The sequence below is a fragment of the Mugil cephalus genome, chromosome 19 (genome assembly GCF_022458985.1).
Source record: "Mugil cephalus isolate CIBA_MC_2020 chromosome 19, CIBA_Mcephalus_1.1, whole genome shotgun sequence".
Lineage (NCBI taxonomy): Eukaryota > Metazoa > Chordata > Actinopteri > Mugiliformes > Mugilidae > Mugil > Mugil cephalus.
Genome location: NC_061788.1, coordinates 16,016,302 through 16,040,575, shown reverse-complemented (window position 1 = coordinate 16,040,575; position 24,274 = coordinate 16,016,302). Strand labels below are relative to the sequence as shown.

Sequence of the window (24,274 nt, the reverse complement as noted above, 5' to 3'; positions counted from 1 at the left end):
CTCTTCAGCTCGAATGTCTCAAATTGCAAAACATACTAATAACTGTGCAAATATCTAGCCATTTCCCCTTCTAAGTGTGTTCCTTATGAAATTAGTCTGTCTGTACTCTGGAAAATAACACAGCCTTTCAGACAGCCTTTCAGACCTAAAATATGTGTTGTTTTCCCTTGCACAAAGAGCTCAAATGAAGCATTTAATGGCAGTATTGAACATAAAGCTAAAGGTCACATTTGTTGATTCACAGCGCTGTTCAGTGTTTTCTTCATTATTTTAGTTGTATTGTTTGGTTAATGCACATTGTTCTGCCAAAACAGCCTCTCAAGGTTTGGTTTGCTGCCCCACGCATTCAGCAGACAGAGCATGCCATTGCTAGCACAACTCTGGAACATGTAGCCTATAGTTAAGTCTCATCATAACCTGCAATTAATTAATCACGGGAGCTGCCAAATAATCCAGGACCTCTCGTTAAACATTACCGTGCTATGTGGACATTTTTGAGAAAAAAAAAGTCATCTCCGTCTTCCTCTGCCAATACCTCGCTGTGTGGTTCTGTCGTCTGAGAAGCTTAAAATTGATTCTGTTATAGATTGGATGGGTGTTACTTGTCAACAAACTGAGTAAGCACTAACTGACCTGTACCCCTGTGTATGTAAACCAACAATTATTGGACTTGTAAAGTAATACAGATCTCTGCGTGCAACCAGTATGGCTAGATAAGACCAGCTACTAAAATTACTTTTCAGGATGGTTTTCAATATGGGTCTTGTGTACAGCGTGAAACCATTATAGGAAATACATTTGCTGCTCCTGAGGTGAAAGGTCAAGACTCCAGCAGCACCTACAATTAATGGAACAACGTTTTAGCTCAAGGCCTTGATGTAGGTCATCAAGAAAACAGCTGAAAATTTGGACCAGACACACAAATGATAGACAGGAAACCACATGTTAATATATCCAACCCACTCTATAGACCGCTTCACGGTTTGTAAACAATGTGACTGGTTTTTGAGGGGCGGGGCTTAACTGGATGCAACACATTTCAAACACTATAGCCTGTAAATGGCAGTTAGCATATTTCAACGGACTGTTTTGGCTGGAATGGACGAGGAAAACGTACATTTTAGAGAATATACTAATAGTGTTATTTTAAAAAGTTGACTCTGACTGATGGGACAACATTCTGTCTTTATTGAGTGAAACCTCCCCCTGAAACAGCTTGCAGGATTTGTCAGTGAAGACTAGTGGTTAGTATTAGCATCAACAAGTGACAGCGTTAGCCTCAAGCTTACCTCTGTTTTGCCATTTCACATATTATTTAAATTGTCCTTTGCAGTGTGTTTCTTGATGACCCTGACAAAGGCCATGACACAAAATGCGTCGGCCTAACAAAGTCATTCCATTTATACACATTTTATACAGTATTGATATTTCTATAATTTCATTCCCTCCTCCGTGCACCTGGGTAACAGGTGAAGTTGTGCCAGAAAATACAAATTTTCTACAACTGAGGTAATAAAAAACAATGGTCATCAGTTTAAAAATAATAAAATATATTTTTAAAAAATGCTTAATTTAAGTCTGAAAATCCACAGGCTTCTCAAAAGAAAAGATATGGATGATAAGTTGGAACAATTTAAAGGGAAAAACATGAATAATAGAAGGAAGAATAACATGGGCAATGAGATGAGAAAACAAACAAGTTAGATAAATGTGTTGGGGCAGAGGAGATGGGACTGGGGCCAGCTAGTCCAGCGCCAGCGCCAGCATCAACATCATCTAGAGCGGCATCTGGATCTGGATCGCTGGAAGCTGTGGCTTCAGCCTGTCAGGCAACTAACCTTGTCGTCTGCCAAGTGAAATCACCGTGTGACTAAGGATAACCTCTGCAGCCAGAGTGGTCTTACAGTTGTAAGGCAGGCACGCAATTGGAAAAACTGCAAGTATGCAGCCATGTGATGCACACAGGCTTCCAACCAGTGTATAAAATCAGCATAAACAACGACACGCGATATGGATGGTGCTACATTTTACTGTGAAAAAACAAAAAAAGAAACAAGACAAACACAATAAATCCAATTTGCAACTTTTCCCTTTAAAGGTGATGTTTATCTGCACCGTATTAGCATTAGGAATTACTTTGGTGATCCCTTGACATATTCTACTTTGGGTTTATGGCCAATAATGTCTTCCCTGTGCTGTTAAAGTACACAAGTTAACTTGTATCAGCATGTTAAAATTGGAGATTTAGCTGAAACACCACAGCGCATATACTAAACGTCATCTTTGCAGCGATGTTTACGGCTTGCTACATAGTTTTAATCCTTTTATATTAGTTGGATATTCGATACTGCAGTACACAAAATTCAAGGATATACACAGATCAGCCACAACAGTAAAACCACTGACTTTGACAGGAGACGTAATGCTGACCATGTTGTGACAATTCAGTGTTCTGCTGGGAAACTTTTGGACCTGGCATTCATGTGTGGATGTTACTTTGACATGTACCACCCACCTGGACAAGACCAGGCACCTCTACCTCATAGCAATGACACTCAGCAGCCATCCTCAGCGTGACACATACACAAACAGGGTTTAGGAACAACAAAAAATAAAATAAAATATACGAAAAGCATTACAGGTGTTGACCTTGGCCTCCAAATTCACTAGACCCCAAACTGATCAAATTTCTGTGGGATGATCCACAGAGGCCCCTCCCCTCAACCCATCGGACGCAAAGGCCCTCCACTAACAACTTTATGTTGCCAGACACCACAGGAACTTGGTCTTGGAGGCACAAGGGAGATCTGCACATTATTAGGCAGGTGTTCATAATGTTATGCCTGATTGCTTTATAAGACGGCGTTGTTTCAAAATGTATTGTCTCCGGATAATGGTGCAAACAATGCAGAACTTTATAAGGGCCTGCTGGAATAAATGTGGAATCTCATTCAGTGGCTGTGAATTATATGCAGACACACGCACACCGTCTCCTGAGTCTGCCACTCTCTGCCCTGTAGTATATCACTAATGTCCAGTCGCTGTCTTTGTTGCTGCATTTTCCTTTCTTTCCCTCTCCTGGTTCCTGCTTCCCACTCTTCTCTCATTTATTTTGTTTGTTTGTGTTTTCATCCCTTTGTTCCTCTGTCTGTTCTCCTCCTCCCCTCCAGCATATGAAGCAGCTGCCACTCTGTTGTTGCTGACGCCACAGACCGGTACGGCCTACGCCTCCTGCTCTTTTCATTACTGTGATGTTAAAGACTCAGCACACGAAGTTTGCATAACAGTCATAGTCAGATCAGTGTCGGCTTTCAAATCAGCCACTTACTTACATACTCTGGGGTACATCACTTAGTCTGAATATCTTTTTTTTTTTGTTTTACTGTCTCCAGCAGTAAACGTGTTCTGCTTCTGTCAGTTTTTGTTAAGGTTTTCTTTTGCAGCCATTAAACATGATATCGTCTTGTGTGTTGGTTCATCTTTTGTAATTATTTTGTCTTTTCATTCATATTTTTGTATTTCTTTGAGTTGTCATGTCTACACATTTCAGGAAAAGATGATCTGTTTATTCCCACCACAAACTTTACGTATTATTAAAATATGTCAAGTTTTGGTACAAGGTCTTATAATTCAGAAAAGTTTTGTCCTTTGTCACAAACCCTTTCTGTCCATATTTTCCCCCTGTATTGTACAAGGCACCGAGACCAAAACTTGACATTCATAGCTGCTGTTGTTGGATGCAGAAAAATGTCCCTCTCCATCTAAATCAATGGCAGCTTTGCTGAAGATATAATGCCACACTTTCTCCGCCGTTTGCTTGTTATTCACCAGGATATCACCCCTCCAGTATACATCAGTGTTAAAATGCTTTACGGCGACTCTTCCCTGATGGCCTCCTGTGCCCTCTTCACCCTGTGGATCGATATCTTGCATATAACTGATAGGTGTGATAAACAATAAACAGCCGCAGCGGGAGCGGCATCGAGGTGAAGGTCACCTCCTGCACAGATGCGTCCGTCTCTCTGCACCACTTCGCACGTCCGCAGCCTCGCGAAGAAGGTAAAACGAGTACACTGCGCATCTGTTACAGCCTTTTCGGACAGGTGGACGAGGACTATCTTTGCCGCGGCATTAACATCGATAAACAAGAGAAACGTTTGCTGCCCTGTATCCTGGTTGGACTTTCATCTATCGCACAGGGTGAAGGCCGCATGTTGTGTCGAGACATATGCTTCACCACGCTTGATGAATTAATCCGCATTGGGCTCACAGCGCACGGACCTCCTTCCGTCCCCCATGCCGTACAAGAAGGTCAAAGCCTCATGTGCACCTTCCACGCCAGATAGTGGAAACTGATTTACATCTGGGAATTAAAAACAGTGCCCAGGGGGTAAAGCTGGGTTTCAGTCCCTTCCTTTTAGTAATGGAACAGGACAGTAAATAGCACACATAAACAACACAGGGTGGCCCGCGAGATAACATCCACGTAATAGCAGTGGACAGAGCGGGTTAACAAGGGTTTGCTTGGTAGCGCTATAACAGGATAAAATACATTTTGTTTTGTGTTGTAACCCGCAGACCCGGAGGCTGATTCTGGAAGTCATGCAGTGCTCAATCTGTCTTATCTTGATTTGACCAGACTTGAGGTTATCACTTGCAGCTTCTCGGTGTGTGCGTGCGTGTTTCATTGTCTACTGAAGTAAGTTTTTGTATTTTTTTATTTTTTTAAATATCTGATGTTGGAAGCTCCAACCATTTCTCTTCCTCTCCAGTGTTAAGTGTGGAGATTTTGGGATGCAGCCACATGTTTATCCTCTTTATCTTGTTTATCATGCGCACCAATAAATATTCTAAATCAACAGCCCTCTCTGCAGCATTATGGATTGGGGTTAAGGGAGTCTACGTCTGTGCTGAGCCACAGTGGCTGATATTCACTTTCTGAAATCCATCTGCTTGCTAATTTTCATGGTAGCTGTGAAACTCCTACGAAGCCATGTGGGCCATCGATTGTATCTGTTTCTCCGGTCCGTGTGGGGGAAAAAAAAGGAAGAAAGAAAGAAAAAAAAACACACGATAGCACCAACAGCTGCTTAGTCAGCTCTTATGGAGATGAATTATCCCTGGGCTGGAGGAGGAAAGGACAAAAGAAGAAGAGACTGGGGAAGGTAGAAGAGCAGAAAAGAGGAGGATAAAGGGAGGAAGGTGTTGATAAAGAGGGGATGATGAATGAATGGAATGGAGAAAGGACGATTGGGGATGAAGGCTGAGACATGAGACACATAGAATATAGATGGAGAATTGGCAGGAGGAGATATCGAACTGTTTTGATTTTTCTACACAAGGAGGAATTAAAGGACATATGCAGAGAACATATGGGATACTACTTTATACTGTATTGTATATGGTGTGAAAAGATGCCATGCTATGTATAAACTTTGAAAATGCAATCTAAAAAGTCCAATTTGCTGCCACTGCTAAATCCATGAAATTTGTATTGAATGCAGTATAATGACCTCGTAATGATTAGCAGTTACCATTATTTAATTAATAATGATTTTATGTTTATTATAGATCCTCAACGCCGATTTTGTGGTAAACATGCACTTCTCTCATTTTAATCCGAGGTAACTGTCAGCGGACTTAACCCCGATGTCATGACAGGTTTTATTTTCTTCCGACTCGCTATGCAGCTGCACACATTATCACACCGGGTCTTTTCAGATTGTACCAAACACATCATTATCACCGGCCCCGTGTCCTTGACAAAATCCGTTGCCTTACAAAAATGTAATAAGTGTGGGGTCTGGTTAGGTTAAGCACCATACCGCCTCAGTTGAGTTTAAAATAAGCTTTTGTTACGACAGGGGTCTTTCATTTTAATAGTGAACAATTTGAGGAAAGGGTAGTAGACCAAACATGACCGTGTTGGGGGGGGGGGGTCACAAAAAAAACACTGGCTTTTTGTTTGACAAAAATAAACGATAAAATAATGAACAGATGTCTATCATATTTAATTGTGCTTAAAGCTTTGTGGACCCATCCAGCCACATTGACCTCTTTCTTATGGAGACTCAATAAGTAGTTCATGATGTCATTTGCAGATTGCACACTCTAGAGTATGATATTTTGATTATGTTTGTTGAAAAAAACATGTGACATGGGAGTCCATTAACACAGTAAACACAGGTTAATAACAGGTGTTAAAAAATCCAGACTTGTGAGCTAAACAAGTTTTGTTCATGTTTCGCCTGTTTTTCTTCAATTATTATTTAAACATTTAACCTTAAACTATAAAATTCTATTGTCTACACTCACCCAGACAGAACTCTTGCATCAAGGGCTTCAAGCATCAAGAGAATACGATTTCAGCATTTCCAGCCTTCACATCAGCGCAGCAGTTTTCCATTGATTTATTTGTTTTTAGCAGATGCTCAGGAGCTGCAGGGAATTATTTTCAGGTAAATATTATACGTTCTTTGTTATTAGTGTTGCCTGTAATCTGCCTGGTGTGTCACATGCTGCACTGTGTTGTCCATTCTTTTTCATTTACATTTTATTCCGATATAAACGTAGAGAAAGAAATCTGAAGCTTGTGTCATGTTTATTTATTTTTTTGTCTTAGCACAATGCCTCTGGAGTGTTTCTTCTTTTCTAACAGTTTTTTTTTGTTTTCTTTGTCGCACTGGAGAGTCTCCACATGCCATGAAAACCATCGTTCTTTGTTCATTTTCATTACACCAGCTCAGCATGACTCCGGGACCCAACTGTGAAAGTTTTCAGCTTAGTTTGAAGTCTGCTGCTGGTCTGATTTAAAACGGAGCTCCGAGGCAGAGTGATGTCATGGTTGGCCTGGAAATCTTTGACAGACGAGAGTGATCCAAGGAACAACAACAAAGTCTGATTAGTCTTACAAAGCTAGTTTAGAGAGATAGATTGCTAATTCGCCAGCAGCATTCTGTTATATTTTAGAAGTAGCACTTGTAGACATTTGTAGTGATGTTTTGATCTTTTTTTTTCTTTTTAATGCGTTTTAATCACACATTTCGCTCGCTATAGAGCTTCCCCACGTCAAGTGGTAAAAAAAAGAAAAAAAGAAAAGAAAAGCAGTACTATTTATTGAAATTACACAAGCCCAGTAAGGTTCCGTGAGCCAGATGTGAAGGTTTTCAGCTTTTGTTAGAAATCTTGTGACCTGAATCGAAATGGAGCTTCAAGGCCGAGATTACTTATGTTGGCCTGAGAAATAAAACAAAATCAGAAGTGATGCACACAGGGGGATGCTTAATTTCTAGTGTACGGCGACTTTTCAGTTTGACAAATGAATGCCTTGTACCTTCTCACGGGAGGCAAAACACATATCCGCCTTATTCTCAGGAGTGAATTAAAGGTGATCTGTTTCCAGTGATGCTTCTTTCCTGAAGAGCTGACCTTTGTTTAGCCTTGCTTTTCTTGAAAATCTAATTCCGCAGAGGAGAACGTGCAGCAATGTGGAAGTTGACTGCATAGCTGCCAAACAGTTTGCCAGTGTTTTTTTTTTTTTTTTTGTCATTTCTCTATATATTATTGATATTGCATTTTGAAATCCCTATTTGGTTTTTGCCACGCAAAGGCATCTCAACCAGTAGTCACTTAAGCCTTTGAGATTTATTCCTCTCTGTGTTGCTTTGGCATCTACTCACATAGTTCTAGAGAGCGAGGTTGTACACATGGCATCTCTAGAGAAATGTCAGAATTTTCATAACTTCCTGTGTGACATTCTCATTGCTTTGAACAAACTTAATTTGTATCGTCATCCAGAAAGGTCACAAGCTGCTACCCAGAGCAATCAAACTGAATGGCAGTCCATAAGCAGCACTCCACATCGCAAATGACAATGCATTCAATAGTTTCCAGGAGAAATAAATCAAATGTCAGTGTGTGGAGTCGGAAATCCAGTTCTCTCAGTACACACCATTTTAGGCTAGTTCAGTTAATCATTTCAGTTTTATGACTTTAACCTAGTTTACTCTTCAAAGCAATAGCCTGTTTTCAGAGAAAAAAAAACACCATACAACTGACAAACATGTTGAACAAGCTGGAGAACAAAGCCTAGTATCTAACAATCCAAAGTTGCACATGTTTCCTAGAAGCGAATGTCGAGAAAACCAGGGCTAAAATGAAAGCGAATATTAGACCAACAGAAGCAGGTCTCCAGACGAATGCTAATGTTTGCACTTAGCCCATCTCAACCCCATATTCTAACAGCCCATTCCCAGCATCTAGCAAACGGAACATGGCTGATCTAGTGAGATACAGATGGAGTGAGAGGATCTTATGTCAGAGCCTCATAAAAAAAAGCCATCAAGCTATAAAGTGGAACAAATTGCGGGGACATTGCACAATACAATCCAATAGAATAGCACTGAGATAAACAGCCATATGCAACAATAAATTGTTATTGAGACTGTGCCGCGATACGCCGTGATACAAATATGGTCATTCTGAGGCTGCATTTGGTGGAAGTGGATGTTTAAAATGATTGCGTTTCAAATTCAAATGAAGCAGGTCTCTGGTATCCTCACATTGTTCAGCTACAGCATCCCCTTTCTTATACAGGTTTGTGTATCCCCTTGCTCTGCTGCCATCCTCTCTATCCTTCTGTATCCAGCACCTTGTGAGGTACCAGATCAGCAGGTGAGAGGCTCGCTCATGCCTCTCTCTAATTGGTGTCTACTGAGCTGTTAGCCCTGCCTGCATCCATCTCTCTGTGTACTAAATAAGTTGGCATTTCAACACCTTTAAAACACTGTACATGGATAAGAGCAGTAAATAATGTTGAGTGATGTGTATGTTAAGTGTGGGTCATCTCTAAAGGCGCTAGGTGTGTCTACTTTGTTAGCATACATTTAGCATATGCATGATTAAGATGTTGTAGAATACTCTAGCGTCCTGATAAAGAAGACAACTGAATAACTTAAATAACCTGGATTTAATTGATAAGTAAGCATATTTTCTAATTAAGTTAAGCATGACAAATATGCAGGGTAGACCTATTCCGGTCCTCGTTGGGTGGCCATGTTGGTCCGTCAAACTGTGAGTGGTTGCTGCGGACAGACATACATGATATAATAATGGGCAAAAAATAGTTGGCTTTATTTTATATTTACCTCTAATTAAATAATGAGACATGCTAACATGCTAATTCCAGGTACGGAATAGGGTAAACATGCAACATTTACCTTCAAACATCAATATGGTAGCATTGCCACTCGAGCTAACGCACAAAACTTGGTTAGCCCGAAACACTGATGTGCTAGCTAGCATGGTCTTTGTGTAACAGCATTACCACAGAAATAATAACCATATTTTAGGGTGATTTAAGGATTAAGGTGCAATATTTTTTGAGAACCTCCCTAAAGCTACGTACAGTATATGTGTAATTAACAAGACAAGGGAAAAGAAAGGAACCTTAAACAGAGCAGCAGAGGAGGGATTCTTCTTCCAGGATGGACAGACGTGCAATAGATGTGAGGAGGAATAAATACAAGGCCTCTGCCTTATCATAGTTAACAAACAGGCCTCTGATTTAATTATTTGTGAATCTGCTTTAGTAGGCGTACCTAGCAGAGCATAATTAGTGTAGCATTAGTGGCTGCGTCTACAATTTGGTCCAATTTAATCTATATATAGAAACAAACAGAGGGCCAAGAACAGGACCCTGAGCTAAGGAACACTTACTTTCAGTATTATTACATGACACCCATTGTGTTCACCATGGTGAAATTCATTTTCCAGTTGGTCTAGAATTACACACTCATTTACTGATAATTATATGAGCTGAAAAGAATGCAAGAGACTCGTAAAACCATACCTTGATCCAGGGTCTCTGAATAATTATAAGAAATGGCACCATAGCCAGCAGACGGGTTGGTTTGGAAGCCAGTGTATAATCTTTCAAGTGAACAGAAACTGCCAAACAGACACTATTACAGATACAGGACAGATACAGCATATTGTAGCAGAATGTAGAAGTGGGTAATTATAAGAAAAACTAGAGCAAGTTTTGCTACGGTGTCAAACAGAAATCCAGGAATCTGTTGAAAAATACTACTTTTAATGGCGGACAGACCACACTAGCATTTAATGCGTCGCGAGACATCAGAAGCTCCAAGTTTCTGATATATTGCACTATGGAACAACCAATATGGTTAATTGTTGCCTTTTTAAATAGTGACCAACTCCTATCCTGTATTTACCCCTGTTTAAACCTCATGCACATGTTTACATATTATCCTTTGGGTTTAAGGGAGAAAACCATGAACACCCAATAAAATATCACAAGTCATTACTAACATTGCCAAAACTACATTCATTAACTTAAGATGAATACAATGTCAATGTACGTAAGTTATTCATACTGGTTCTGGCACATAACTTTTCCTAAACTGCACATGTTGCTACAATGAGGGCATGCAAATCATACTAATAAGATTTCGTAAGGAACATTTGGCATCACTGGCTGCATTGGGAGAACAATTCTCTACCAGAACAGGCTGCAAAAGACGAGCAAGGAGAGTTTGGCAAAGAATGCAAACTCTCCTCCTTCCTCTGCCAGTGCGGAGATACAAAGGGGCTACACACAAACACAGGCTCACATACTGCACTGTCTGTGTGGGAATAGAAATATACTGTGTATGTCTTCAATACACACACATGCACACCCAGAGAGTCTCAAAGGAGTGATGAAATAGATGAGAAGAGGATCCACGGTGAGCCTGGAGGACTGGATAAATATTGACCTGAATGAATGAGGTCTGTCACAGTACATAAAAAGGCCTATGCAGTCCACACACACAATCTCAGCGTCCATATCCTTGAAGAACCTCTCAGTGGGTAACATATACCTGCATCTTCTCACTTTAGCTACTTGTATTTTAACAAAACCGTGATTCTGTATTAATATTTATGGAGAAACTGAGATTGAGCTTCGGTGGATGAAGTGGTATAAATAATGAAAATGGTGTGAGTGTGTGTTGCTGATGTGTGCCATTGTCCATGTGACACTGCAAGTTTGGTTATATCCACTTTTTTGGTGCATATAGGAAATTCACCTGCCATGCTGAAAATTCAACAAAAAAAGATGGTGCAAGCAGCGGTGTATGAATAAAAATAAGTGAAACACTTTATATGGTTTGGACTTCCACACACCGATCAGGCATAACATTATGACCACCTTTGCTAATATCGTGTAGGCCTCCCTTGAGCCTCCAAAACAGCTGTGGATCATCCCACAGATACGTGATCAGTTCAGTGATCAGGCCAGGTCAACACCTTCTGCTATTCTTCGTGGTTTTTTTTTGTGTGTCTGTGTCAGGCTGCATCCTGCTGGGGATGACTGCTGCCATCAAGCAGTGTCATTGATATGGGGTTGGGGGGCGTCTGGTCTGGTCTAGGTGGGTGGTACATGTCTAAGGAGCATCCACACCATGCTAGGTCTCAAAGTGTCCCAGAATTGTCACAAGATGGTCAATTCACTTCCCCTGACAGTGATTTTGAGGTTGTAACTGATCAGTGTATTTATGACAAAATGTATGATCTCTTCTCTAGCCCCTAACCACATCAGAATTATCAGCTAAACCCAACCCTAAACTGAAGAAGAGTGCATTTAATGGCACCAGTGCCAACGCTTAGGTCCTCCTCCATAGTTTTTAAGCAACACTACCACCTACTGTTACCATAGTGAGATCACACCTCATTTGCGTGTATAATTTGTGTTCTTATTTGTATGCAATTACCCGGTAAACACAAGTGCATGTTCATCTTGCTTTGGTTAATTCAGCTGTAGAGAATCCGGGAGTCATCAAGCAGCTCGCAGCACCTCTGTCCTGACCCTTCTCCAGTGAGTACATTTTACCCAGGCAAGGTTTCTCAGCGTTCCCACCGGGTTGAGCTACAGCAGAGTATTCGTTTGATCTCCTTGCCTAAATCCTTCTACCAACAGCCAAGGGATTATAGTAAAATAATTACAATGCACATACACCCACGTGTAATAAATGTAAATTCTACATGCTCTGTTTATTTTTATTAGTCACACTAAAGTACTCGCACGTGTTCGACAGATCCAACGCTGGTACTGAGACAGTTTACCTGAACTGGCTTTATTCTTGAGCCGCTGCTGTACGGGAGCTTCTCCAAGCTGTTAAGATTTGTGAACTGAAAGAGTCACATACGCTTGACAGTTCACTGCAACTGGAGTCCTGTCCACACAGATCACTAGTGGTCTGTATTTGTATTCATTTGTTATCCTATATCAATGAGAGTAGACTAAAAGTGGCAAGACCCCTGTGTAATGCCACGCAGTTCAACGGAGCGTTCATTTAAGTGAACTTAGAGGCAGTATTGTGATATCTTTTTTACATATTGACCCTGTCACAGCACATTCTGAGTGTTATCGATCTGAACTGTTCTTATCTGCAACTCTTACGATTCATCATCCTTTCACATAACCACTTACATATGGGAGATGGAGATGTAGCCCAGACCTCAGACGTTTTAAAAGCTACTGAAATAATTATTTACGTTTTCGCTTCCTACTTTACGTTACAATTAGAAGGATGTACATTAACTTAAAAAAAAGGAAAATTGTAGTAGTAGTTCTGGAAATGTTTCAAGTTTATCAGTAATATGCTAATGGTGTTTATGTCTGCAGATGGACACAATAGTTCTGTTAACATGTCTCCAAAATACCTTACCATGGTAACAGCAAAATCTGTTGATGCACCATATTGACTTCACAAGGGGATTCATGGTTGTAATTGCAAAATACCAGAAACCTATTCAACTTCTTCATATACAGTATATTTTAATGCAAAAACACATACAAGGAACAAAATATTTTATTTGAATCACAAAAACAAAAAGTTTGTTTGTGTTGAATTTCACCGACAAAGTTGGGATAAATTTAACAGATGGGACCGAGGGGAAGAAAAGACGAATGTCCTCTCATTATCTCCTTTAAGACTTGATGAGAGGTTTAATCAGATTGTTAAGTCCATATTAACAAGTAGCCCAGTGCCAGCTTTTCGTACACACAAATGTATTGCCAATATCTGGCGCATGCTGATGACAGAAAGCTCTCAGAAACCCTGCGTCAGCGAAGGCACTTTAACGTGTTTTTTTTACACTACTTTTTAAACACAAAGAAAAGCACTTTCACTTTTATTTTCCTCCTCCTTCAGTTTCCTGGTTCTCTTTGCTTTTATAGTGCTCCTCTGGGAGGTTTCTCAGCTTCTCGGCAGCCTAAGATAAGAACACAGATTTAAACAGAGGGTGAATCCATTACAATCCTGCTGATGCATTATTTTAAGTGTTGTGTAACAGTTTTACTCTGTAACGACACAAGCTGCTTATCTAAACTAATCTTTTTCTTTTTTAACTGCGGTAATAAAGACACATCCTCCTTCTAAATGTCACTATATTATCCAATTTAAGTTTAGATTGAACCGTGGAGACGTGGAAGTGGCATGGAGAGAAAGAGAATTAGTTTTTCCATTTAGGACCATTTACTTCTAGGTCAGTTAAGCATAAAAAAAAATCAAGAATGGAACGTACAGGAACATGGGAAAAATCCACAGAATTTTATTTTGAGACTGTCCTCAGATTGAAAATAATTAAATTAGTGCTGGCTAGAAAAATATTAGGAGAATACTAAGTTGAAATAATTAATACTTAATAGTCTAGACAGTTTTACAGGTAGCAGTGGATGTATGGTAAATACATGGGCTGTGGGAAAAATCATGTACATTATGGTCTTTTGTCAAGTTCTCATGAAAATCCGTCCTTTTTGGCATTTTTTTCTCTCCATGTCCTTGCTAGGACAGCTGTAATTTCAGCACTGACAAGACTTCCATAAACATTTTTTTACATATACAGTGGTGGAAAAAAGTTTTTGGACACCCTTAATTTTACACAATCTCAAATATCATCATGAAATATTTGAAATACTACTTTTAATTCTTCTAAATTATTTATTTTGCTCTTTGAAATAGGCCTTTTGATAATTCACTACAGATGTTCAATGGGGCTCATGTCCAGGGATTGAGCTGGTCACTCTAAGACCTGGATACTGTGCTCCTGCAGCCAAGTTCTAGTGGTCCTGGATGTGTGGTGAGGGGCATTATCTTGTTCATCCAGTGTTGACCTCAATGGAACAGTGCACGTGCAGAAGGGAGCATGTGGGTTTGGAGAATGGCACAATATTTGGCAAAGTTCAATGTGCCATCACAGACGGTGAGATGACCAACACCAGCAGCACTCATGCATCCCCAAGCCATGATACTGCCTCCACCATGTTCGACAGTAGGTGCTGTATATAGTGGAGATATATGCTTCACCTGGGCTTCTGGGTACCCTCACATTAGAAAGGGGAAAGACAAAGCTGGAAACTGGAAACATCTGACCACAGAGTCTTCTTCCAATTCCTGACTGTCCAGTACTTGTGTGGTTGGGCCTGTCTCTCATCAATCAGGGGCTTCTTGACAGCCTTGTAGAACCTTAAGTCATGATCTAAAAGTCGACCATATACAGTGTGGGTGGAACACTGGACACCAGTTTGGTTTGACCACTGCTGTTGGAGCTCCTATACTCTTGGACACCCAGATCTTGGTTTGCCTTCCAAGCTGTAGGTTCGTCTGTATTTCTGCTAAGTGGATCCAGCTGCTGAAAGACTGAATCTGCAATTCCTGGTGATCTGGTGGCAGCTGTACCTTTCCTGGCTGAGAATCCCTATTTCTAGGCGTGTTTTCTACGTTAGTCCCTTGTTTTAGCCTTTTTTCTATCTGAAGAACTTTCAAATGTACTGGCTTTATATAAACGCAAAGCACAGCGACAGAAAAATTAATCATTGGTACCAAAGTCACCCAATACTCAAAGTTTTTATTATGTATTTTTATGGAACGAATCAATTTTAAGTTCCTAAGAGGCTTAATGCAGTAATTCACGAATGCATGGGGTGTCCAAAAACGTTGATCCACCATTGTATAGGTGTCCATATGACATGTTCTTTACTGTAGAGCATAAATGCCAGTCTCTATGCTGTGTACATGTATGAATCAATGTATGACCTGTTCAGGCGTGAGGTCCCTTTGCTCCTGGGCGAGCATCTCGTACCCCACCATAAACTTCTTGACCGTAGCTGATCGCAACAGAGGAGGGTAGTAGTGAGCATGCAGCTGCCAGTGAGAGTTGTCTTCTTTTAAGTAGCAGCCAGTCGGGGCCCCTGATGAAAGACAGAGAGGAGACAGAACCAGCCTCCAGTCAATCAGAGGCATTGTTCACACTGACTGGTGGCTGGTAAAAGTTTATCCAGGCGTGTCAAGGTAGTTAATATCTTTATCACACTTTTTTCACCTCCACAGTGTTTGTGAAAAGTATAAATCATCTTTCAGACTGACAGCTTCACAGGTCCTGAACAACCGTGTGTGGTTGGAACCATGGAATAAACACGGTCATAAATAATGAATATTATATTTGATTCAACCCTGCAAATGATTGAATGTAATTACAATGCGATGCAATTAAAATAGGAACAAGACACAGATGGGTGACTAGCAGACATTCAATCTGACTTGAATATTTCACTAAAATGAATATTTAATCATGTATAGGCAATGTGTTTCTGTATTATACTTTATAATCAGACTTGAGGAAATTGATCCATATTTAACCCCAAAGTCCCAGGCTACTAGATTTCCACCTGAGGAAATACCTCCAAATGTATTTGGACATAAGTTGGGAATGTTGGATTATACACCATACTTTAATTTAAAAAAATTATTAAGTTTTTTTTTTTTTTTTTTTTTACAACTCTCATGGGACTGCTTTAGGTAGCAGTTGGCATGGCAACTGGTAGTCGCCATGATGTCACATCCTGTTTCTATGACGTCAAATAGCTAACTAAAACAAAACCGATCCGATAAATTGCCAATTGAACATGGATCAGCATTATATTAACTACATAAAATGACTAAAACCTTCCTTGACAAGAAAAAAAAAAAAAAGTATTGGAGTGTTTTAGTTTGGCCCAAGTATCATCCACTAACATGGAGGAGATGAAGCTTATGACTTATACTGCAGCCAGTCACCAGGGGGAGCTCTACTTGCTCTATGCACTTAGATGAGATGTTCCACCTTCCATCTTATACTGTCTATGTTCTGAAACTTTGAAACAAAATGATACATTTGCCCTAATCACAACTCTGCAGCCTTCTAAAAAGGTGCTCCCTGATGGAGAAACTGCAATTTTTTTAAGTACTGTTGTTGTTGGGGGGCACATGCGTCACTGTTTGCTACTCTCTAAAAACATGAATATTTAGGTCCGAATCTCAGAAATTGTTCATTGCTTATTGGGCACCCAACCACCAGAACTGACAAGTCTCACCGCCTTTGAACAAGAAGAAGAGGAAGAGCTCAAACTAAAAGACGAGCTTCTTAAAAAGGTCACAGGAAAACGCGGGGCTTGCATTTAAGCTGATGTGGTGACCTGGACCTCCTAACTAAAAACAGAAAAAGAGCTGACGAGGAGGGAGGGACCTTGGAAGGAACACTGTGATGCTATGGAGAAGAGCCTCAAAGACATGTCTCGCAGAGATCAAGACTGGAGGACGGTGTTGAAGTAGAAACAGAGTAGAGAAGGAGATGTACCTGCTCAGCAAGAGGCCGCTTAAAATGAGAAAGAGTGGTTAAAGGAGGTGAGAGAGGCCTTCCGGCTGGTCTTTCCACATCAAAATAATTGCTAACAGTTGATTTTAGACTATTTATTGCAATATTATTTTTTTCCTCATTCCAACAGCTCACATTTAACTCAAAGCAGCAGGAAAGAAAGGAAACGAAAGGTGACGGAGTGAGAGGAGAAGAAAGCAAAGGGGAAGTGACAGGCAGAACAAATGAGAAAAAGGGGAGAGAAATGTGGAAAGCAAAGATGCGGTGGAAGGAAGATGCAGAACAGTGAAGAGAATGATGTGATAGAGTGCAAAGGAAGCAAAAAAGAGAAGGCAGCAAAGAAGAAGAGGTGGAGTAAAAAAAAAAAATATATATATATATATTTATATATATATATTTCCTGCCCTACCCCTTACCACGACTTTTACCCCATAGTAATATTGTAAATATGGTTTATATGTTGTAAATGATTTAATTACATCAACACAAAATGTTAATATATCAATTCATAAAAAAAAAATCTCTTAAGTCTGAAAAATTTCCTGTTTGGAAAATGTATTTTTTTTGTTTTTGTCCTTTTACTCCTCGTCCAAATTAACAAAGCTACAGTGTTTTGCCTGCAGGCTGCTCCTGGCAGATACAACACATGCATGTTGCAAAATATTTATTGTCTCAATATCTTTGTGAAACTGGGGAACAGCTAAATACTGGTGACGGCCCAATACAACACTAAAGCAGTAATTATCTCTCTGCCATCCACACAACATGACAAGACCCTGTGCTCATTAAGTCCTTTATGCTACACATCACACACTCCCCTCACAGTTAGCCGACAAGGTAAATTAAAAGAGCAACCTTTGATTATTTTGTAGGTAACATAGACTTAATTTTTCCAAGTGTTGTAAAAAAGGACGATAGGCTTCTCTACAACAAGTGTTTCAACTGGGTTGAAATCTGGTTATTCTGAAGGATGTCATTTGCATTTAGACAGTCACCACGGATCTCACATCATCACTGTATTCATCTGCTCTTGTATTTACAATGACAACTATGGCAGCGTGCAGTGCATTGGGAGTGCATTACTAGATTATGTATTCATAATGATCAAAAAGTTGGCAGTGAAATGTTGGACACCGTTTCCTGCACCTTCTCTTTACAAATCTAACTGTGAGTGAGACTGGTTTCGCATTACAAATGTGACCACGCAGTGAGATTAGTCCATGTGTGTGAGAGATCCAAAAACAAAACTGAGGCTACAACTCTGAGAGCACCGTCAGGCCTGAGAATTTATCGGTTTTAAAGCAAAGCTAAGCAAGACAAATGTGCAAACGAGACGTTAGGTTTAGTCCGAAGCAAAATTGAAGCTGATAAACGAATTAACGTTGAATCAAATAAAGAAATCAGTTATGATTCCCATCCCTAAAGCTGAATACACAGCAAGTGTTGCAGTTGGAACAGTGAACAGACAAGTGTTATGTTTCTGGGATGGACACCAATGAGGCAGTAGCAAAACAATGAAGGGGAAAGCTCGGTGTGGGGAGCACCACAGCACACATGGGTCTGTCTTGGTCGTCCTGTCCTACTCAATGAAGTCAGTGTTGTCACTAAAGTTAGAAAAAAAAATCATCTACTGTATTGATGCTCTGCAGTGGGCAGATATAAATCTTAATCATTCACAACATGTCCATCAAACACATCTGAACTAATCTGCTCTTGTATTTACAATGAAAAGTGTGATGTGCACAGGGAGTACATGGATTCAATATTCACCAATGCCCAGTTTTCAAACTTGTGAATATGACAGCAGAAGATGCCACTGGCCTTGCAGCTGGAACACTGACCACGAAAATCTACACAATGTTTCCATTAGTACAACCATACTCATCATTAGTATGTGTATTGGGGACAGTTGTGATTTGACACCACAAACTGTGGAAGCTAGCTTTGGCTTGGTAGATGATGGTCAAATGTGATGATGGTCCTGAATAACATGCAGCAGGGTTTGATTTTTTACACTGAAATATTTCAAATAAGACATGCTGTAAATGTTAATACGAAACAAATATACAGTTTTGATGATCTGTGATTCAGCTTCTGTGAACTCTGTTGTCTTAATGGGAGTAAATGACGTAATTAGAAGGAGAAACAGCAGTGGCATACATATATATATATATATGTGTGTGTACACACACCACACAAACCCACACTCGCACACAAGAAGTTAAAAAACAGATCCTCGGAGGTGTTGTATCCTCAAGGAAAGCTTTTTCTTTTGAGTCAGTTTCCTGACAATGAAGCCAATCAGGCACTAATAGAAATGACAGGAGGCCAACATAAAGGAAACTAATGAATGGGAAGAGGGGGGGCTAACAAAGAAGAGCCTGGAGCATCCAGATAAAGACTGAATAGAGACGGATGCTGCTATTAGTGGACAATTACCCAGTTTTAAATTGTCTTTAGGCGCATTTGTTCTGCTGCATATGTGTAAGCCTATGACTCTGTGCATTATTTCAGGATTTACAGTGATTCGCCCCCCTTCCTGATTTCTTATTTTTTGTACGTATGTCACACTTAAATGTTTCAGATCATGAGATTTGAATGTTAGTCAAAGATAACTCAATTAAACTCAAAACGCAGTTTTTAAATGAAGGTTTTTATTATTAAGGGAAAACAAAATCGAAACCTTCATGGCCCTGTGTGAAAAAGGGGTCGCCTCCTAAACCTAGTAACTGGTTGGGCGACCCTTAGCAGCAACAACTGCAATCAAGCATTTGTGATAACTTGCAATGAGTCTTTTACAGCACTGTGGAGGAATTTTGGCACACTCATCATTTGGTGCACTTGTTGTAATTCGGCCACATCAGAGGGTTTTCTAGCATGAACTCCCTTTTCATGACAGCATCTCAGTACGATTTAGGTCATGACTTTTACTTGGCCTCTCCAAAGTCCTCATTTTGTTTTCCTTCAGTCATTTAGAGGTGGATTGCTGGTGTGTTTTGGATCATCGTCATGCAGCAGAAGCCAAGTTGGCTTCAGCTTGAGGTCACTAACAGATGGCCGGACATTCTCCTTCTCCAGGATTTTTTGGTAGACAGCAGAATTCATATCACAGCAAGTCTTCCAGGTCCTGAAGCAGCAAAACAGCCCCAGTCCATCACAAGATTCTACTGTTGGTATGATGCTCTTTTTCTGCAATGTGATGTTACTTTTACTTTTTCCTAAAAGTCATCAAAATGTTTTTTGGTCAATCTGAGATGAGCCTTTCTGTTCTTTTTTCTAAGCAGTGGTTTTCATCATGGAACTCTGCCATGCAGACCATTTCAGCCCAGTCTCTTTTTTGTCATGAACACTGACCTTAACTGAGGCAACTGAGTCCTTGCAGTTCCTTGGATGTTGTTGTTGGGTCTTTTGTGACCTCTTGGATGAGTCATCGCTGTTATCTTGGGGTAATTTTGTGTGCCGGCCACTCCTGGGAAGGGTCACCACTGTTCCATGTTTTCATCATTTGTGGATAATGGCTCTCACTGTGGTTTACTGGAGTCCCAAAGCTTTGGTTTTATAACCTTATAACAGATCTCAATGACTTTCTTTCTCATTTGTTCCTGAATTTGTTTGGATCTCAGCATGATGTCTAGTTTTCGAGGATCTTTTGGTCTACTTCACTTTGTCGAACAGGTCCTATTTAAACGATTTCTTGATTGAGAACTGGTGTGGCAGTAATCAGGCCGGGGTGTGACTAGAGACATTGAACACAGGTTTGATAAACCGCAGTTATGTTATTTTTTAACAGGGAGGGCAAACTTTTTCACACAGGGTCATGTAGGTTTGGATTTTTTCCCCCTTAATAATAAAAACCTAAATTTAAAATCTTTTCTGAAACATTTAGGTGTGACGAACATACAAAAAAAAAAGAAAAAAAAAAGAAAGAAATCAGGAAAGGAAGCAACACTTTTTCACACCGCTGTACATGATGTTATGGATAACTCTGCATCTCTGCATAGAGGACTGGAAGTCATATCATACATAACATACATGGCATGTATATAGGAGATGTTTTATGCTAATATCATATTTCCAGGATGTTCAGTCATTGTGGGGTCCTACTGTTGCTGTACCACCTACATATCTATCATCCTCTCTCTGTGTCCTATTGTCCTTCGCCCAGCCTTTATCTTGTCCAGGGTGTGTTCTGTATATTCTCCCTGAAGGAATAAACAGGTAGCGTATGTGATCCATGATTTCCCAGGTGACTCGACTGCCTCTAATAAGTTTCGTTGTCTCTATGTGTGCGTATGTATGTGAGTATAGATAAGAAAGTGCGATCCAAAATCAGGTGGGACATCTGTGCAGCATGTCGACGCTGGTATATGTGTGTTAACACACCACAGCAATCCGGTTTATCTCTTTTCCCTCAAAGCACGCCTCACAAAACCAACTTCAAAGAAGTACTGGCAACAAAAGCAGACTGTCGCCTCGCATTGGCTGTGCGTGGACCAAAAGGTTGCCCTTGTACACGCTACAATAACTACGGTCAAGGTCTCGGACATATATTCTTTGCCTGAAGGAAAGGAAATGACTGGAAATAGCTAAGAGTTACAAGCTACAAAAGGTCACATAAAGCTGGCCTATCCTATCCTGAATCAGCTGGTCTATGTTTTAATCATTCTAAATGACGAAGCAATTGTGAAAATATCTGTATATTTGAATGTTCAGATTAGATAAGGATGTAAAATGAGAAAGCCCTTATATGTACCCCTGCAACTTATAAGTTTTGTGTACTTTCATCGATTCTTTTTCTTCTTGTGCTGGTTCTCAAAGTGTAACTTCCAGTAAGAGAGATCTCTGATCGAAAGTTGGGCTACAGATACCAATAATCCGAGGTGTGTTTATCACCTTAATTCCATTTGATGAGATTCATATAACACCATTATTTTTACAGCCCTTCTACCAATTAAAGAGACTGTTTCTATAGAAGCTTCAAGAGGTCAAATAAATACACAAGGGGTCAAGTAATTTGGATAATTTTGGATGGGGGATAAAGAAACTACATTTAGCAGCAAATATTAAACATTTATTTTTGAACATATTTGAGCAAGCAGTGACTACATTCACAAAACTCTTTTAAAAATGAGAATAATAGTCCATAGTATGCAACCGCTGGAGTTGGGAAAGACTGGTCCATCTGGTAGAAGTTTTGAATTGGTTTAAATGGGTGGTGAAAACCTTTATAAATCTGTAAACGCTTGATCGGATTGTTTCACTGTTATTCTGTTTTTATTGTTTCTCAGTCTTTTAGTCACTGTTTCGAATAACAGGAAACAGAAGAGTGCTAATGAACCTAACTATAACATCTCACAAATTATCACATGTGTCTGTGTTCTTTGACATCTCTGAATTGAGACATAGTGTGAATAAGGCATGAGGAATCTGTAATACTTTTTTAGTGGGAGTACGTAAGTGTGTAAGTGTATGTATATTAATGCATTATTAATTGTCAGTTTAAGTGAAATCTAACATGAAGTTCCTTAAAATGTCTTTGGCAAATGCTCACTTATTTTTTATTTTTTTGTACCACATTCTGTTGGCCTCAAATGAGGTCAAGAGGTGCTTATGGCCTTCAGCAGCATGCTGTAACATGAATTTGTACATTTTAGGGTCTAAGAAATAAAACAGACTAGAAGATTAAGGCCAAAACATTAGAAGTGTGTAAGCTTTCAACATAGACAACTGTAGACTGAGATTTGCTTCAAAGATTTGACATCTGATAAAATGAGAAGAAGAAAGTGAGGCGATGACCGAGTCCTCCCGTGCCCTCTGTCCTTTCTGCTGCTCTGCAGTTAGGGTGGGAGTGTATCATCTCTCTTTTTATAAACCATCTTTCAAGTGGACTGTCTTGTTCTGAGCGCCCTTCTTTTGGAGGGAAAACAGATGGGCAGCGGCATGACACCGTCCGAGGTAGCCGGTCTGAAATATATAGAGTTCATTTTGAAATTTGCCTCCCTGAAGCTATTAAATTTATGAGTTACTTCTTGACTATGAAGCTGTAGTATAAATTAGACAAGATACATTTGGACCTTGCGGTTAAGTTGTTAATGATCAGACTACTGTAAACACCTCGCTGGCCCTTTTTCCTCTAATGGAAGATGGAACAAATAACATGGAGACATGGAGAAAATCACATGGATTTAAAGGTTTAAAGCGAGAAACAAAGCCACAATTGATGTGGGCGGTTCCAGTTAAAAAGTGGGTCTGTATGCAACATCTGAAGCTAGAAAAAATAAGATACTCTCTCCAAGGGTCTGTTTTGAAATTCTACGCAATCTGGCAGCCTTTCTTGGCTTTTGTGGATCAAATGGAAGCAGAAAATGTAACCCTGCAATACATGGGAACCCTTTACTTTTATTATCACATATGTTTTTCTGTCTCTGCTATGTTTGCTTACGTGATTCACCCCATCAACAAGTACATGAAATGACTATCTTTGTTTTAGCGGTACAGGTCTGGTGGGCTGATGGGGGGGTGGTGACCAGAGGTTAGTTACTGTTTGTATTTTGTTTGTATTTTGTATTTTGCATATAGTGCAAATCTCAAATAAAACGATCTTGTTCAAAAAAAAAGTGGGTCTCTTGCGGTCCGTCTTGGTCATCTTTTTTAAAAAATGTATTCAGTGCTGTCATCAACAAGAGCCTCTTCTTCTTCTGTTGTATTTCCAGCCAATTCAATGCTCCACAGGGAGCAGAACCACTCGGCAGTAGTCAAAAATAAAATATTCCGATTGATGAATTGGGGCAGATCATTTTATTTAATCTCTAATTAAAATCATTTCAATCAGTTCGAAGAAATATTGCACATAGTTGACAAAGCCCATGACAATGCAGACACAAAGTGTGCTATGTAAAGATATCAGTGAAATATTTGTTGAACCTGACCAAATGGAGCTATATTGTGCTATATGATGCTATACTGTCACCAAACCTATTGTACGTTATCATGAAAAGGATGTGTCTGTAAAAAAAAGTACATAATACCATGGCAGTAAAATATAGTCAGTGAGCAGTGAGATTTCCTTAAACTGAAACAACTCACAGGACACAGTCGGTGCAGATATTGAACCTGCACCCTTTAGCTTAAACAAGAATCCCTCTGACCACTCAGCCATGATGACACTGCTCTCCTTTCTGTCATTCGTCACCTCATCGCATCACTGCACTCAGCTAACCTCTGCTCCAGTTTGAACCAGATGCAAGGTGCTTTTCTGACATCCCTCAGCGTACAGTTCCTTCTCCGTCTCGGGACAGGTAAACATCAGCCAGCACCTGCACTGAGCCTTACTTTAACAAAAAGAGAGGTCTCGAAAGCAAACACGTTTCTGTCTAGAGCATGGGGGTTTGTGCAAATTGCTTCTTTGCATCATCAGCAGCATTCTGCAAGTTTTGCCAAAATTAAATGTAATTCAGCCCTTGATACAAATGTGACATTTCCTTCCATTTTCTGATTCACTTGCTTTCTCTCACCTTAATGGTTCTTTCATTCCTCTTATGCATAATGGAACATACTTGACAAAGGGTGCAGCATC

General features: G+C 39.9%; 1 protein-coding gene across 1 annotated transcript in view; it reads right to left on the bottom strand.

Moving 5' to 3' along the window:
• Nucleotides 1–12,859: 12,859 nt before the first annotated feature.
• Nucleotides 12,860–24,274, bottom strand: part of galt (galactose-1-phosphate uridylyltransferase) — a 37,449-nt gene continuing 26,034 nt past the window's right edge. Inside the window, exons 10-11 of the mRNA XM_047570536.1 lie at nt 15,102–15,256; nt 12,860–13,278 (exon numbers count right to left, since the gene is read on the bottom strand). Coding sequence (XP_047426492.1) covers nt 13,198–13,278; nt 15,102–15,256 — 236 coding nt within the window. The 3' untranslated portion in view covers nt 12,860–13,197. The remainder of the gene's footprint in view (nt 13,279–15,101; nt 15,257–24,274) is intronic.